The following is an 18,762-nucleotide window of genomic DNA, read 5'->3' on the forward strand; positions in this document are numbered from 1 at the left end:
AAAGATATATTATAAAGGGATTTTCCCTATCAATTAACAGGAAAATGTTATCAGAAGCAGAACTTTATTTTTGTAAAGATATGAGTTACATCCTTATCTGTCTTTCTATTCAGGCTAATGTCCAGACCAGGTGAATAAATATTGGCGGGGCCTTCATTCAGGCTCTTTCAGCCAGGAGTAATTTAGGCAACTTTTTACAATGGAAGACTATTTGCAATGGAAATGGTATTCGCTTTTGTTTGTGTTTGATCTTGGAAAAGAGTAACTGTTGAGTTTCTGGCCTACAACAGATAGGTTTGAGTCAAAAGTGAAAACGAATTTTTTTTTTCAAGGCTTCTTTATACTTTGGAGATTAAGAGAAAATAATTTCTATGTGGCACAACAGAAAAAGAATATTTTAATAAATACATATATGAGTGAGCAAGTGGTGAAATCTACTCACGGAACTTGGCTCCAATACAATAACAGAGTCTTTCTTTAGCTTTCTGGCAAACTTAGCTGCCATTGAACATCCCCCAGAGCCTCCACCAACCACTAATAGCTTACATCTGTAACAAATAGCATAGCAATATTTATCTTTAATGCAAGATGGGCTTGAAAAAAAATATTGTGCAATATTTTTACTGATTGTAGGGCAGAGTTTAATCCTGCACGGGTAGAAGTACATACCTGTAACTTTGAGGAGTTATGTTAAAATTAAATTTAAATATCACTTGCTTTAACGGTAGAGAAATACATCATGAGGAAACCTGAGAGTTCTCTATTATGTTTACAAAGTCGTGTGAAAAAAGACTTTAATTTGGCGAGCGAGGTGAACCACAGCCGTAACCCAAAGCCGAGACCCTCTCGAAAGTGTAATAAATAACATCCCATAAATACTTACGAGTAATTAGCATTATTAACAGCTGATACAGAGAAGTTCCTTATTATTCCTGAAGTTGCACTTACATATGAAAGTTTATAAATTACGTTATTCATGTTACACAGAATATTTGCTTCGTTAATCGAACTTATATTTCACAGAGCAGAGGCTACCGCGCTTCACGTTCGTTACGCAATTAAAATAAATATTTATCTTTAGTTAATTTATTATTTTCACCGTGTTCACTGTAACATGTTTTGAATTGTGATAGCGATTGTCAGTGTCAGTGTCACATTTATAATGACTGCTTTAATTACTGAGAATACTAAGTACCTACTGACCTTTTAAGAAAATGATTTATTATTACAGAAAACAACATCAGCAGAGCTGTGTTTTAAAGATCGGATCACGGTCAACATTAATTTTATATGTTACTATCGTGGCTCTGACCATTATCCTAGTGTAAAATAAATGGCTCCAGCGCACAGCACAGTTAAATCCATCATACATCGATGGGCAACGAAACTAAGGTTTAAATGTCAAAAAAGACATAAAAGAGCTAGAATTCGAAACCATAGAGCAAATTGAAAAAAAAAAGTAAATAACAGAAAATAAAAATATGGCGGACACAGACCAGTAAATAAATAATGGCGGAGGAAGATGAGATTGACGTCCTTGGAGACTTCTCTTTTAATTCTTGTTTTGCTCAAAACAGTCAAGGGATGTAAGTAAATTATTTCCACTCTTAATATCGGTTCTATATAAATATCTAACAAGATACGGTGTGACTTGTAGTCAATAGACATCGGTGATTGACGTTTCATTTATAAACACGGTAGTTTTTGATGAAAACAAATAATAAAGATTATTATTACTATTACATATTAATAATCTAGTAATTTTACTCTTTTAGCTTGACTCAGGGGATTCACATTGAAGTTCTTTATATGCCTAGCAAAGGCTATTTAAAAGATCTTATGAATGTGATGAAGGAAGTAGCCCTGGATCTAAATGGTTGCACACCGTAGTACCAGTACCATTCGGCAGTTTCAGTGTACATCGAATTCTAAATACAAAAGAAAAATTTGTTTAATTGTAGCGTCTACTATCTTGTGTTAATTATAAAAGTTTTGGTGATGCATTATTGATTTTTGAATGCTAATGGTGTCCTAAGGAAATCGCTCCCAGTTTAACAGTACAGAGTTGATTCCTTCCAATCCTGTCTGGTGTTATTATGTAAGTAAGGGTCTACCATATCATAGATATAGTAGACCCTTACTTACATAATAAGCACCAAAAGCTGGGACATAATAAGCAAACAAAGGTACAACCTACTCAAACTCATTATGCAAGGAAAAATACAAGGCAAGTGTAGGTCTGGTCACAGGAGAATTTTCTGGCTTAAAAATATAACCCATTGGTTTAACAAGAGTACAACGTCACTGTTAAGAGCAGCTTTTCTTAAAGTTTAGTGAGCCCTAATGGTTGCCCACCTCTGATAGGAGATGGCACTCAAAGTAGAAGAAAAAGCGAAATGTCATTTAGCCAGTTAGAAAAAAATAATGTGTATAGATTTATATATCGAGACCTTTATCATAGTACTTTGTAGTTTGTTGATTTCTATTTGTGTATCACTTCTGAAATACAACTAAGGTACCTGTTGTTGCATAGTAGAGCCAAACTTGATGTGGAAATTTTGTAAACTCAACAGAAAGTTCAAAAAAATCATAACTACCACTGGTTGGAAGGCTGATTTCACTGAGAAGAGCCGGCAAGAAACTCAGCAGGTTGCTCTTTTCCAACATCATTTTACACTTTAACAATCTTTAGAATTTCTCTGTTTTGTGAGAGATGAGAGTGGAGTAGCCTGCTTCCAAGAAGCCTTGTCGTTAAGGAAGTTGTTTTAATAAAACCATGATAAACACACTTTATGAAATGAAAAATTGTAATTTTATCACCATTTCCTAAATTCGATATTTTCTTGGCCATTTAAGAAGAAGAAATTTGATTTATAAATTGAATTAAAAATTAAAATAAAGTAGTTGAGTTACTAAATATATAGATATATTGTATAAATATATCGGACAGACTGATTTATTTATTTCATAAAAAATTCCAATAGGTTAATAACATTTGCGTGGCATAGTTTGCCAAGCAATGTTTTATTAAGCAGTAAACATTCTATATCAAATTTAACTCAGCTATAAATTGAGTTGAGTGACAAATTTTGTTGTTCTCTGTGTAAATAAATATGTTATTGTTCCTAGTCCGTCATGCTCTGACAGAGAAGACACGGTGCACCCTCAATGGCTCCTAGATGCTACAGCAAACAATTGGTATGATACACAGAATAAAGGTAGAAATAGGTAAGCTTTGAATAAAGTTGAACATTCTGTAAAGTAGGTATTTAAACTGAAGAGAAGGGAGTACTCATTTTTACATGAAGTGATCATAAAATAGATAACTCATTTGTTTTGTATTTCTACTATTATAACATATAATACATTCTTGTGTATAATATAAAGAGTAGTAACATAAAGTGGAATATGTTGTCCCTGTTTCTGACCTATCCTGAGAATTTGTACTAATCTACCTTGCCCATTGACAAAGCCTCTTACTATTATTCTAATTCTTGTATTTTCATTACTATTGTACTTACTAGTTGGTTGAAATTGCTAAAGGTTTTTAACATATTTTTTTTGTGGTTAATCATTGTTATTAATAAAGAGTAATTATAGAATACGTTTAGATCCATGATAACTATTTAATAACATGGACTTGGCTGTTGAGTTGAAATATAAACATATTGTGATATATTTCATAGACTTATGTTAAAGTTCTATTTATAGGATGAAGGAAGGTCCTTCAAGGAGGCTGTCAGGGAACAACGCAACAAATAAAAACTCTACATTACACACTACTGCATGGAGCCAGGTGGAAAGAGATATACTGAAGAAGGAAATGGTAAAACTATTGTAGTAATTTTGTAACTAGCGATGTCTGTAACATTTTCTGAGTACTATATTTTGTACTATTGAACAAAGGTCTGATGAGTTGGGATCTGTAACTCAAAAGAAATTACAAAGTATAAGGTACTCTACCAACAGTATCATTTTATACATATGTATTATCAGTGCTTTCGAGTGCTGCTGACCCTGCAGCTGATATCTTTCCAGTTGTATCGAATCTGCCATCCCATCGGACTATTAGAGTAAATATAGAGTGCACCTGTGCCACCACTCTTGGGCACTACAATTTCTCCTGCTTAGTTAGTGATAATCTGGAGGTTTGACAAAGTCTGTCAGGGAAACTTACATGTATTATATTTAAGCAGATCCTACACACACAATGTGGATTTTAAAACAAAGCCAAATGGAACAGTTACTTAAGAAAAAGTTAGAATCTACATTTACCTTAGACAGACACGTAATATGGAATATCCAAAGCTGCAGTTAGATGTATATTTGACGGCTGATTGGCGCAATGGGCCGCGACCCTGCTTCCTTATTCCGAGGCTGTGGGTTCGATTTCGACAACTGGACAATGTTTGTGTTTATATGTATATTAAAATACATCTTAGCACCCATAACACCAAGCTTCGCTAACTTTGGGGCTAGTTTGCAATGTGTGTATTGTCGTAGTATGTTTATATATTTATTTATATATCTCTTAAAGTAAATTACAAAAAGTTATTGACTGCATGTTTGTTAATAAAACAAATATTTTCAGGCAAAATATGGACGAAATGTGCGTAAAATATCACAGACACTGAAAACTAAAACAGAACCTGAAATTCAAGCTTTAATTGAGGCAGAACATGGAATTCAATTAGACACATCTGTACAAGGTCTGGAAAAATATGAAGCCATAGAAGAAACACCACCTGTGATTCAAGAAGAAATTGTAACCGATGATCCTGTCAGTGACATTCTGAGTAGGGTAACAACTGGCACTCCAACCGTACCACTAATTAAACAACCTTTTAAGAAGAAAAACAATTCTACAATAAACTCAAATGTTAAACTTAAGAAAAATATATCGAAAGTTGGCTTTGTATCTGCAAATGTGATGGTAAATCCATCCGAAATATTTTATGATGATGATTTAACAATAGGTTCTACTGAGCTGATAAAAGCTGAAGTGGATTCAACAAGAAATATGGCTATTCACCAGAATGAAAGGATAAAAGCTTTGAAAAAGATTGGTAATCATAGGTAATATACTATTTATATTTCGGTATTATAACTATCACACAAACACTGAGGCACAAATACTGATCTATCGTTTAAAAGTTTATATTTGAAATCATTCATATCTATACACCCACCACCCTCTACAGATCATGGGTAATACACCATGCTGGCCCAGTGTAGATTGGTGGTTAGACATAATGGACCAAAATTTTAAGGTAGTGCAGCTAATAGCAAAACTTGGATCTTTATAACTTGGCTCAACCAATATTTATATGGAACTGAACTGTTCTGGTTTGTTACCATTGAACCAATGAAAGGAAAGAAAGACATGTTTAGTCTCAGACTATATTGAATAGAAAAATAGGTTAATAGAGATGAATAACCTAATAAACCTACAGCCTAATTCAAAATTATTTTCTTGTGTCAAAGTCTAATATAAAAGGAGTTTTTTATACAAATTGTAAATTTTAGACTGTAGATCAATTGATTTGTTTGTTTATTTATAGGAGAAAAGTATCCAGAAACTATGAGAAGTCGAAAAGGAATAGAAGTATGGACAGTAAGAAGTCTCCTCAAGGAAGACAGAGGAAGGACTCTAGTTTGTCTCTACCTGATGATGGTATAAAGAGCCCTAAGATGCAAATAGTGCTTGGATCGGGTCAAGCTTTGCCTGTATCAGAGGGAGAGCAAGTGGTAAGATGCCTTATATTTACCCAACCACTGAAAATATTTTAGTATAGCTGCATTTTTAGTCTATGTATGTTAATATGTCTAATCCATCTGTACAATTTAAATTCATACTCAATAATCCTTGATTTATGATTCAACAAATTTGTAGTGATTGTAGATGAATGGCTGATACCTTGCCATTTGAAATAAACAAACTATTATATACTATAAAAATGACAAGCAAAACTTTTTTCTGCAATCATGACAGTTGTTACTATAAAAGATTTGTTTCTCCGTGAAGTCTGGTCCCGTTTTTCTTTCATTAAATATATTATTAATTTTAGATTAAAATAGAAAAGACAAAAGACTCTGAATGTGAGAGTGACATAGAGGTAGACATTGACAGTGACAATGAAGTTTCGCCAAAAAAGAAAGAGCATCAGCAACAAGTGGCAGATGAAGATCCCATAGCTGTCCCGTTGAGGAAATTTGAGCCCATGCGTAAAAGAACCCGCAAGATTCCTCTGGTATGATATTTTTATAAACTCTTATTTAACCCTTATTGTCTGTATTGTATAAGTTAAATAAGACTGCTATCTAAAATTCATTGTTTTATTGGAATGTTTAAGTGCATTTTAACATTTGGTGGATCAAATGAAGATATCTATTTGTAACAAAAAGTCAAAGCTGTAATGGATGACTTTTTTTTATCCCCCCAAAAAATAAATAAATGAATAAATATATTACAATAATTCACACATCACCATCTAGGCCCAAAGTAAGCGTAGCTTGTGTTATGGGTACTGAGATGACTGATGAATATTTTTATGAATAATATACATAAATACTTAGAACATACATATAAACATCCAGACACTGAAAGACATTCATGCTCATAATACGAACATTTTCCACTAGTTGGAATCGAACCCACGGCCTTGGACTCAGAAAGCAGGGTCGCTGCAAACTGCGCCAATCGGCCGTCTAAAAAATGCACTCTCGCTACAAGGTTTAACTTTATATTTTCCAGGATGGTGGTGGCGGTTATACGATAATGCATACCGAGGCTGGAGACCTTTACGAGATAGCCCAAGAGCCGCGAAAAGAGCGAGCGCCGAAAAAACCACCCATACATCTCCTCCAGTGCCGACTGTATAATGATGAGAAACCGGTAAGCTAACCTTTGAATTTAATTGTTAATTGAAAGGTTAGGTATAAGAAAACCCATAAACTATGACGAACTATGTAATTAATGATAATTATTATGACGGACGTGAGTTCAATATTTTTATATTGCAATACTGTTACTTATTTATTATTTTGTTATTTAATTTATCTTTTATATTCTAATAACTGGGTTTATACCTTTCAATAAAGATTATTATTATTATTAATTGCTATTTACTTCATACTTTCAATTCGAAACAGAATGTTAAATAAGTGAGACATTTTAAGTTAAGTTTGTCTGTTTAGATGATGAGTGTTGAATCTAACAAGATTGAGTGAGTCGAATATTTTTGTTTGATAGATTTTATTTGCCAATTGAGATAATGCACTCATTGCTAATATAATTTACTCACCCTTTAACTAAACATCGGAATTGTTTTTTAATAAGTTTTATGAACCGAATACGACAGGAATAAGATATTGCATTATGAAAAGATAAAGCATTATAAAATTGTTCCGAAAATAAAAAAGAAATACAACCGAATTCATAACCGAATCATTAGACGGCCGATTGGGGCAGTTTGCAGCGACCCTGCATTCTGAGTCCAAGGCCGTGGGTTCGATTCCCACAAATGGAAAATGTTTGTGTGATGAGCATGAATGTTTTTAGTGTCTGGGTGTTTGTATATTATAAGTATTTATGTATATTAATTATAAAAATATTCATCAGTCATCTCAGTACCAATAACACAAGCTACGGTTACTATGGGGCTAGATGGCGATGTAAGCGTTGTCGTAGTGTATAAATTATTTATCCTTTCTGTATGTCGGTTAATAATGACTGTTTATTACACAATTAATATTTATTTTTATTATTAAGTACTACAAAAAATCAATCATATATCGTGGCGGAGCGTCGCTACGCCAACAATCAGGTTTACCCTCCGCCTATAGATGTTTCACATAAATAAATAAAAGTAAATAATAAAAATTCCAGCCACCATGTGAAGTGCACCTGCACGTGTCAGCGCTGATAAGTATGGACGTGCACGCACACAGCTCACGCGCGGAGGTCATGGGTCTAGTGGGCGGGGAGTGGTGCGAGCCGCGGCTTTACATGCGACTGTACAGAACAGCACGCGCCGCGGCCGCCGCCACCCACTGTGACATGGACCCTGGTGAGTAAAATTAAAATATACAACGTGTAACAGAATTACGAAATAATATTGAAGGATTCATAAGTATATTTCATAAGGAAACACAGGTATATTTATTTTCCCATACAAGCGAATTCAAAACATTCTAAGTGTTTACTTATGACAACCCTATTGAAGATGAAATACCGACACGCGCATAATACTTACGCTAGGCGACGAGTACCTAATAAAGTGACAGGAGTCATATCACTTTTGCATTTGATGTAAGGGCTGTTTCTGATTTCTTTCAGTAAAAACTGTGGGTTACCCAAAAGCTATTAGGTTTTCGTTTCCCAGATAAGTCCTAGAGACGGTACATAATGTTCCTCTAAAACCTGTGAAGTATTATTTCGGTTTCCATTTACACGTTGTATATAATTATAAAATTAATATAGTTATATAGTTGCCCTAGTGAGCAACATATGCTGAGGCTAGATAGTATAGTAAGTTGTAGTATATTTATTTATTTTAAATTAATTTATGTTTCTGTTTATTTATTTAAACTCTGTATCACTATTACGAAGTTAGGGAAATAAAAGAAGAATAGAAATACAAAATTGGTAGTAGAATACATAAGGTGACCTTATAGCTCAGTAGCCATCTCTGTCAGGCAACCTTACATCTACGTAGGCAGCCTATAGGTTCGGTTGTTTGTCTGTGTATTTGTTGTATAGCTGTAGGTGCAAACGAGGTTCTTGTTTAACGAAATGAACAAGTCAGTTCCAAAATTACGTCGTATATCTAGTTATGAGACAAATTTAAATATGCTGTTACACATATTAGCAGGTACACACATCACTCCGAAGCGTCCCCCAAAAGGAAGCTGAAATCTTTAAACTATCAACGTTTCGGTAAATATAACATATGCTTATTGTTATACGGATACGAGGCTGGGACTATTAAAGAAGACCTCAGGAAATGCATAAAAGCATTTGAGATGTGGGCATTTAGACGTAACATACGCCATTAGTTGGAATAGTAAAGTATCCAATGAGGAAGTACTGCGACGCGTGGACTGAAATCGCGAGTGCAGCAGAATTATTTCGCCTCGAAAAAATAGACTATAACTTTAAATATTGCTATAACGAGCTTACTTGGTTCAATCCCCAGTATCACAAGCGTCGGCAGCGGAGTGGCTACGTTCCCGCGGCTTAGACGTATGCGGCTGGCATCACTCGCACCCGCGCTTTCCGGCCGCGCCCTCCGAGCAGGACCTACGCACGCAGACGGCCCTACAGCGCGCGCTTCGCTGGCCGCTACCGTTCCTCGCGCTTATAACCTCGCAGCACTGGCCCGCACGCACAGTGCCTAGCGTCTCGCGACTGCGGTGAGTATAAGCTAAAACACTCATTGAGTGAAATATACGTCACTCATTTAGTGGAACATACGTCACTCATTGAGTGCAACATACGTCACTCATTACATCAACATATGTAACACGTAACACACGTACCCACACCTACGCTTTCCGACCGCGCCTTCCGCGCAGGCTGCCCTACAACGCGCGCTTCGCTGGCCGCTACCGGCCTCGCGCTGATAACCTGGCAGCACTGGCCCGCGCTTACAGTGCCTAGTGTCTCGCGACTGCGGTGAGTATGAGCTAAATCACTCATTGAGTGCAGCATACGTCACTCATTGAGTAAAACCAACTTCACTTATTGAGCGCAACATATATCACATATTAGTGCCTAGCGTCTTGCGACTGCGAAGGATTTGAGTTAAAACACTCATCGAGTGAAACATACTTGACCATTGAGTGCAACATAAAGCACTCATAAGTGCCCAGCATCTCACGACTGCTAGGACTTTAAGACAAAAACAAGTAACTGAGTACAGCATATGTCACTCATTAATGCAACATAAATTTTGACTTTATCTGATAAAGTCAAACGTCAAAGTTAAATATTTCTTTATTCAAATAGGCACATAGACGGCACTTTTGATGCGTAATATACGCATCAAAAGTGTGATCTTATGTAAAGTATGACATACAAGTGAGTTGATGGCGATAAATAAGTTCGTCAACTTAAAACTAAAGCTACGAGGGTTCCAAACGCTCCCTGGTCTAAGAAGAAGCACACAACAAAACTTAGCCGGTTGTTTTTTTTGTTATCACCATCTCAGATTGTCATTTAAAACTACTGAAGGAGCAACCTGGTTAGAGCAATAATTTATACCCAAGCATTTTTATCGTTGATGTAGTCCTTAATACTACAAATAGGACTTTTCTATAAGCTTACGTTTACTACAAACTTTGAAATTTTTAAGAGACATCTCCAAGATATCAAGTGGTAGTTTATTGTAAAACTATATATAATAAAATAATTCAATTGATTATTCCATTTATTAAGTGGAAACAGTGGGAAACGCATCGTGTGTAAACAGAGCCATACTTCGTCAGGGCATGCCAAGAACGCGTCCTACAAACTGCCAAAATTACACCGACAACCACGTCCTTCAGCACGGCCGGCATGGGCAGGAGACAAAAATTATATCAACCGATTATATCCCTCGACAAGGGATATATATATATATATTTATATATTACACAAAGGATATAATTAATTCCTTTCCATTATGAAGTTTACTTTTTTTTATAAAGTTTATACTTTTTGTTTTTATATGTGTTTTCATAACTGGACTTCCCTCAACTCAATAGGTACTGACAGAATACCAGCGTTGTGTGTACTCGATACGTGCGATATTAGTATCTGGAACATTAAGCTGAGTCAGAACCTTAATAATTAAGTACAATATTTTAAGTTACTCCGTATGTAAGTCTGTTTGTATGTTGTTCTGGTAAATAAACAAATTCTATTCTATTCTATTCTAACGTGTCCACCTGCTTAAAGCACGGGAACAGGGAATAGGAGATTTTTATCCCCGTTTATTATTACACCTATATTAATTGAATATTATTTCTATTCAATTAATATAGGTGTAATAATACTAAATGTGTAAATATACTTGTGCACCAGTGCTCTGAGAGTTGATAAAGCTGTGGGAGAAGAAAAACTTTTATCCTTTCCCGGGGGAGATAATTGTCTCCTGCCCATGCTAGCAGTGCATTAAGGAACACAACATTGCTGCTTGGAAGCAGAAACAACATTGCGGTAGCGCTTCTGCTGTCACAAAAAGGTCTACTACTACGAAACTTAAATTGAATGGCTGTACGGTGACATACCTTTGCCTAAATAAATAAAGTAGGGACTTTATTTATTTAGGCAACCAACAGATTATACCTTTTTTGTCCAAGTTTCAATGTTGTGAGCTAAGTGAACGCTCAGCTAATTACAGGTTATCACAGTGTTTACAAATAATTTCAAAATTAATTAAATTTTAAATACTGCATTACAAAATAAATGTCTAAAATTATTTTACTAATTACTATTAAATTATAATAAAATAAAAATAAAATGATATAAAAAAAATGTAAACATCAATGTCACGGAATAAGGAAAAAAAATTAAAATTTTCTCCTTCTTTCTTATTTATCAGTATCAACTGAACGCAAGTTGATACTGACATCTTGACTAATATATGTTATTCCTGCAGATGTTTTCGCGTGGAGGACACAGAAGAAGCTACGGGCACACCGATCGGTTATCAGCTGAAAGTGAAGCTGGTCCCAGACCTGACGACCGACAATCTGCCGCAGTTTCTACGCGAGCTCCGCGGAGTGTTAGCTGATCGCGACCGCAGCGACTTCAATGTGAACGTGGCAGCGGATGTCTGTCCGCAGGCTGGCTTGACGTATTTGGAAAAGGTATTTTGTATGAATGAATTAATGATATACAAATTCCTTAAAAGCCGGCAAACGCATTGTTGGCTCCTCTGGTGTTGCAGATGTTTATGGGCGGCGGTGATCACTTAACATCAGGTGACCCACTTGATCATTTGGCCGCTATTAATATAAAATAAATAAAAATATATAATTTTATTGCATACCACAATAAGTTGGTGAAACGGTTAAGCGACAAAATGTTATTAGGGAGTGGGCCATCTGCGATAGTAATTATATGTATTAATAAATAAAATAAATAAATAAATATACTACGACAATACACACATCGCCATCTAGCCCCAAAGTAAACGTAGCTTGTGTTATGGGTACTAAGATGACTGATGAATATTTTAATGAATAATATACATAAATACTTAGAATATACATATAAACACCCAGACAATGAAAAACATTCCTGCTCATCACACTAACATTTTCCAGTAGTGGGAATCGAACCCACGACCTTGGACTCAGAAAGCAGGGTCGCTACAAACTGCGCCAATCGGCCGTCAAATGTTTTGTTTTTATTATTTTGGAATTTTTGATCATTGTTATTATTTGAGTTGTTTATTATTATTTTTTTTTTGAAGTGAAATTTCTTTAGAATCGATGTGTCAAACCGGATGCAACGGAAAAAAGGACAGGTAAGAGACACAAATACAAAAATGTGTAGGATGAAACCAGCAAGGAATGAGACGGAAATATACTTACTATTTTATCTGTTTTTTTTCTATTTAAGTTACCAAGTAAACCGAATGATATCTAGCTAAAGAAACAAACACATAAATGTATAGGACACAGTGAGATAGAAAACATTATAATTTTTTTACCTATTCTTGTTATCATGGAAACTAAATAATAAACCTTACATTTATCCTAATAGTTCTGATACTCTACATCCACCTCAATCACTCGTTGGCTACTTTTCAGAAGTTACACTTCCGCCGTGTGTGAATAAATTGCACAGGTTTTTTATTTTTATGTAATGAACAATGTGTATTTATTTGTAATTATTGGTATTTGTTGAATTATTTTTATAGCCCTGAGGAGACATATTGGGCAACTGTAATGTCTTCACGGGGTGTGTTTTTGCTAAATAAATAAATAAATAGCCCTCTTTTCCAGGTTTCTAAATTATAAAAGTTGAGGTTAAATAATTTTTGGTAGTAGTAGAGCAGGCACGTAAGAATCAACACCTAAAATACACCTCACTGTTTATAGGCGATGGTTTTCCACTTACCATCAGGTGGGCCATCAGCTTGGTCCGTCGATTATAAATTAAAAAAAAAAAACTTTGAAACTGAAATAAAATTCATCTTTGTTCCAGTGTATACTGAGTATAAGACATCACATGCACTCTGCGGGTTACGAACACGACGCGCCGCTGGTAGAACTTCTAGTGCGCGGCGTGAGAGATGTGGTGAGGTGAACACTCGCCGCCTAGAGGACCGGAATTAAATTGGACCAATCTGTATAAATAAAGCTGTAAAGTAACATTTAGAGTACTCGTCACGTGTGATGAAAGTGTTTGTGATGAAAACTTTGGTTTATTATTCGGTTAATTTTGTGATTAAATAAGATCTCCTCTGATGGTGCTATGCCATCTGGTAAGTGTTTTATCGGGAAATATTATTTTAAAATATAATTTGTAATTTATATCAAAAAACCTTTAATTTATGCAAAACTAATATATTTTATTGTAAGGACTCGGGTTTTCTATGACTTTGAAACCGTACTATTTGTATGGCAAAATTTTTTCACCCGTTCAAATAACTGTTATTATAAGTTTGTTTACAGTAAAACCGTTTAACATCCAACGCAAGTTGCTTACTAGATTATATGTACGAATAAAAATGGACAGACATGTTTTATTTATTAGGTAAGGATAAAAAAACTAGATGAGGTTCAAATTTCGTAGAGAATCTAGGTGCAGTTGAAAAGTTTGTAATAAAATTTAAGTTTTACCTATTTATGCATGAAGCGATACTACTTGTACTTGAAAAAGCTAAATATACAAATAAATGTGAATTTCAAAAATTTTTAGTTAGTTTTCCTACCCAACAATATCATGTTTTCTATTACGTTGTTGATTGTCCATGCCCCGTAACAAACATAGTAGTACATTTTTACGAGAAGGACCAGAAAACTAATTTTCTAATAGAGAGAATATCAACTTTATTTTGGAAAACTGTTTCTCTCTCTATTAACGCCCAAATCGCAGATTGAATTTAGTAGACGATAGCCTAGAACAATTGTTGTTACAGGCAACACCAAAGACAAAAGACCTAGAGGTCGGTTACCAACGAGATGGGCTGACCAATTAAAACAGCCCAACTCGTGCCAATTTTATCTCTCTTTCTACGTCGTGTTCCTCATTACTGACCCTCAGTAATGAGGAACACGACGTACCCCTTGCACTTACAACCTTTCGGACGATTTTGTGCCATTTGACTCGGCTTTTTAACGTGTAAAGCAATATGCAATTTGGAGTCGAGAGCAGTGCGGATTTGATCCGACCAACGAATTGGGCTACGTCCACGAGGTCTCTTTCCTTCCACTTTGCCAGTGACCACTATCTTTTCAAGATTACACTATCTCTTCTGGCAATGTGATCGAAGTACTCGAGAATCCTCTGAAGGCAGGTGGTTGATAGCCTTCTTGTAATTTTGAGCTGTCTCAATATCGATGCGTTGGTCCTGTGTGCCGTCCACGGGATTCGCAGCGTTCTCTTCCAGCACCACATCTTAAAAGAGTCTATACGTTGCCTATCAACTGCTTTAATGGTCCATGTCTCAGCTGCTTACGTAAATATAGGAAAACTAAATGCGCGTACAAGACGCACTTTTGTCTTGACTGAGACTGAGATATTCCTGTCTTTCTAAGTCCTATATAGCTGTGACATAGTGCTTTTGGCCATTCCGATTCACTAATATTGGAAGGTTGGAAAAGGTTACACCAACAATAGCTTAGCCCTTAAGTTTAAGAAGAATTATCATCAGCATTCAAATGTAAGAGGAAGACATAAGAACCCTCTACGGGTTCTTAAGTCTTACTTAAGTCCTACAGGGGTAGTATAAAATAGATATTATCTAATTGTGTAAATACAGAGAACTAAGTATCCCAACGTACAAACTAAAATTATCTGTTCAATTCAGAACATTGAAACAGATTGCATGGGATTGGGATTGGAATAAAAACCAGGTTATATATGGCACAGTTCCAGTTTATTTTTTTAAATGTTACATGTGCTAGATAAAAAAATAATACAGTCCGATTAGTGAAACTCTTTTTACTTTTTAGACGAAGGCGGTCGTTCCGACCATGTTCTCAACTTCGCTGGTAGGTAATACTAATTTTATTACAAATCGATTATTTCCACATTCGTATACACTCTAAACTTGAAAAACATTATACTTTTTACAATTTTAACAAGCAAATTCAACTTCGACATACTTTGAGCCCACATTTTGGACTTTTTGGTACATAATAATAATAATTATTTCGATAAGGTACTTTTAGACGCTAGGGTGTACCGAAAGTGCCTTATTGTATAGTTTTTAATTGAATATAGCTTTATCTATTTATACAAATTGGCGCGACCGAGGGGGCCCGGTCTGTGGCATCTATACTTCTATCTGGACACAGATGTCTCGGCCGTTGCACATCGCATCATTTGGACAGTTTATAATTAATATAGTCTTACAATTATTGGAACATAACACTATATATAAAGTCTGTTCCATGAAATAGGACAAAATGTGGACAGTTTTGGAAAAAATGCGGAAAACAAACATCAATTATTTTATCTATATCAATTCTTTCACTACGGTATCGGGAGTTTCAGAGTCAGAATTAACCAGGTAGGTTCTAATTGATTTTAGTTCGCCTATTTCTCAATGTGTGTAAACAACATAAGGTTAGAAACCTGAAAATGTACAAAAATTACTTATGTATTACATATAAATGTTATAAAATAAGTTAGGCAATAATTCGGGAAATATTGTTAAACAAGGTAAAGATGTATTAAAAAATCCGCATTTTTTATCCGAAATGTCACGTCTAACTTCATAGTACTAGAAAGGAAATGTGAACGTATGTGACAATAAGCGTAATCAATGAACCATTGTATAAACATTAAACGGAGTAAAACAGGAAGACATCGCATTGAAAACCATAGCTATTGGCAAGAATCCAAACTGCGTGCAACTTTGTCCCGAGACGATCTTATACGACATCAGTATAAGGGCCCTGGGCCCTGATTCTCTATGACGTCGTAACCACATGGCCACGTCAAATATGACACATCGCTTAAGAACTGTCAAGTTTGACGACGCAAGTCACTGGTTTTCAGTGACTCGATTTGATAGTCATAGCGAATAAATCGTCCCCGTAGAGTGAAAAGTTGTCTTTTAAGCTATCTTTTTGCTTTTTTAACATCTTTTATTCGCTTATTTGATTTGGCAAATTTTTCTCAATATTAAATTGAAATGACGATCACTGTATTTGAAAACTTTATGACTTTTAGCTCTATGGGAACGAATTGTCCAAATTCTTTATGACATTGAATTCGTAACTTTGCGGAGATATTTTGCATCTGCTATAACAAGATACGCCTTTAGAACAATTATGACGCCACAAATTCTAATCCGAGCGTATTGCGATTTGAACGTCACAGCGAATAAGGGCCAAGGATGAACCTAAGGCGCCACCTCCACCAGCCAGTGTATTACACAAAAACACTCGCTCGTGAATGTCACGCCCTAGGCAAATAAATTAATTTATTAAAAATTAATTAAATATTAAAAAATAAACGAGTTCGAAATCGAAATAAGCGTTCATAATCCTATATTTACAATCGGTTAACTTACGAACTAATTAGAAGCATCAACTATGAAATTTTTTATTAACATCGAAGGCACATGTTTACGCACCCTATTCTCAATATTGTGCAGTGTAGGTGCACTCGTCCTGCGTACGGTGGACCCGACGTGACAAGCTTAATTACGTCTTAAAATATGCGGAATAAGTACTCTTTTTGAACGACTTGCAAGACGCGTCACTTCGTCAAAACTTTTGATATTATTTGATATGATTTTGCAAACGAATACTCGCTAGAAGTGGTAATATACTTGTAAAAAAAAGTTTGGTATTTTATAACATTTTTTTATACTTTTACGTTATAAATTACCAGTAATTACAATTAATCTAAATTAAATGTACAAAAAGTGCAAAAGTACTAAACGCACGCCTTGTAAACGATAAAAACAACTTTTTTTTTAATGTTCACCTAAAACGGATTTTTTGACAATTGGAAAAGTCAAAAAATACGGGAACTGAGTACCCCGATATTGGCAGTATGGACGTAAATTTAAAACGTTCATATTCCGTTAATAAACGTTCTAGAAATCCGGAAGTTTACTGAAACATCGTAAACAACAAACGACTGTATAAATTGAGGAAACCAAAGTAAACTCACACTAAGTGTTAGTGCATCCTAAAAAGCCAAAGTTAAGGCCATCTTAAATATTAGGAAACTGTTTTCAGCTTTCTAATAAATGCCTAAAAAACGCGTACAATACCCACGACCATATTGGCCGGGAAAAAAGAGCGCCATCTAGTGACAGTACAGTTTCCCAGTATTGCAACTAGGTGGCGCTCCTTCGATATTATATAAATTGTAGTTAACTTGAAGAAGCGGTGTGAGACGCCCAGTGAGGCGTTGATAGCCCAGTGACTTCGACTTAACGCACCTCTAACATTTTTAAGTTATGTGCGTTTTAAGCAATTAAAATTACACTTGCTTCAACGTTGAAGGAAAACATCATGAGTAAACTTGCATGCCTAAGAGTTCTCCATAATGTTCTCAAAGGTGTTTGAAGTCCACCAATCCGCACTGGGCCAGCGTGGTGGACTACGGCCTTAACCCTGTCTCATTGTAGGAGGTTGATATGATGATGATGATTGACGTAGGTGGAAAATCTCACATTGAAGGAATTTGTGTGATCTCTTAATTTGTATGACGCTTTATTTTTCAGTTGTAAAGTGTCGAAGTTTCGTCGAGATGACGCGTCCTGCAAACGTGGACCAGTCGTTGCCACTTGCGAGTTATTGTATTAGGGAACTCAGTCTGATTACAACAATAATAATTATAGTTTAAATGTGACAACCCATCCGCTATGACAATTTATTAAAATGTTTTTATCATAAAGCTTCTCTCAGTTAGGTTAAGTCATTGACGAAATTGTACATCCCAAACCGATGCATCGATTTTCACGTTATTTCTTAGCCGTATAAGTTAGGCGAGCGTAGAACATTCGCACCATAATATTAAACAATACAATTTTCTTCTGGATAATTTTAAATCAAAGTAAGTAATAAAAGAAAATTGTGTCATCAGTTTAGTGTGTACAAGGTCATATTGATTTTAAATCATTTATTATAAAATTTACGTTGCGATTTTGATAAATTGTCACAGCGGATTTCTAAGTCGACTGTACAACTGACTGACTCGATAGTAAAAACTTATTTTAACAGCTATTCACAGCTTAACAACGGAAATATAACTGTCCGGATAATTATATACATCTTAAACCGAATATATATTTTTTAACATATTTCATTGAGATCCTGCACGATGGATGTTTTATATTACAGGTTTGGATCCAAATATATAATTAATTAATTACTATTGATGTAGAAGATATTGACATAGCATCGAGCCCTTACCGCCGAATTAGCGTATCCGACGAATATAAAGTTTTAGGAAAGAAGGTGTATTTGTATGTTTAAATAAAGCTTCATTTGGGATACATTTTATTTGTCAGTAACGCTCATTCGGTGGTAAAGGCTCGATATGTTACTTATGATTCTTAATATCTAATATTATAAATG

At 35.2% G+C, this 18,762-nt stretch overlaps 2 protein-coding genes across 3 annotated transcripts in view; one reads left to right on the forward strand and one right to left on the reverse strand.

Annotated features, from left to right (window-relative positions):
- Window positions 1–1,349, reverse strand: part of LOC120629656 (sulfide:quinone oxidoreductase, mitochondrial) — a 28,738-nt gene extending 27,389 nt beyond the window's left edge. Inside the window, exons 1-2 of the mRNA XM_039898651.1 lie at window positions 884–1,349; window positions 443–548 (exon numbers count right to left, since the gene is read on the reverse strand). Of these exons, the coding sequence (XP_039754585.1) occupies window positions 443–548; window positions 884–978 (201 nt within the window). The 5' untranslated portion in view covers window positions 979–1,349. The remainder of the gene's footprint in view (window positions 1–442; window positions 549–883) is intronic.
- A 126-nt stretch (window positions 1,350–1,475) lies between these two features.
- LOC120629420 lies at window positions 1,476–13,910 on the forward strand. Of its 2 annotated transcripts, none has more exons than XM_039898361.1 (11): window positions 1,476–1,586; window positions 3,130–3,228; window positions 3,712–3,826; window positions 4,592–5,076; window positions 5,562–5,748; window positions 6,069–6,251; window positions 6,755–6,895; window positions 7,889–8,069; window positions 9,198–9,414; window positions 11,643–11,853; window positions 13,199–13,910. In XM_039898361.1, exons 1-11 carry the CDS (start codon window positions 1,510–1,512, stop codon window positions 13,298–13,300), a joined length of 1,998 nt encoding a protein of 665 aa, XP_039754295.1. In that variant the 5' UTR covers window positions 1,476–1,509; the 3' UTR covers window positions 13,301–13,910. The 2 variants fall into 2 exon arrangements, with proteins under 2 accessions (XP_039754295.1, XP_039754296.1); XM_039898362.1 differs by having other exon boundaries at window positions 3,130–3,198.
- The last annotated feature ends 4,852 nt before the right edge of the window (window positions 13,911–18,762 follow it).

Source organism: Pararge aegeria, chromosome 14, assembly GCF_905163445.1.
Source record: "Pararge aegeria chromosome 14, ilParAegt1.1, whole genome shotgun sequence".
Taxonomy (NCBI): domain Eukaryota; kingdom Metazoa; phylum Arthropoda; class Insecta; order Lepidoptera; family Nymphalidae; genus Pararge; species Pararge aegeria.

Coding starts and splice junctions, on each gene's coding strand:
- LOC120629420 (XM_039898361.1), top strand. CDS start 1,510: ATGGCGGAGGAAGATGAGATTGACGTCCTTGGAGACTTCTCTTTTAAT. Junction 6,896..7,888: donor TGTATAATGATGAGAAACCG/GTAAGCTAACCT, acceptor TAAAAATTCCAG/CCACCATGTGAAGTGCACCT. Junction 8,070..9,197: donor CCACTGTGACATGGACCCTG/GTGAGTAAAATT, acceptor TTCAATCCCCAG/TATCACAAGCGTCGGCAGCG.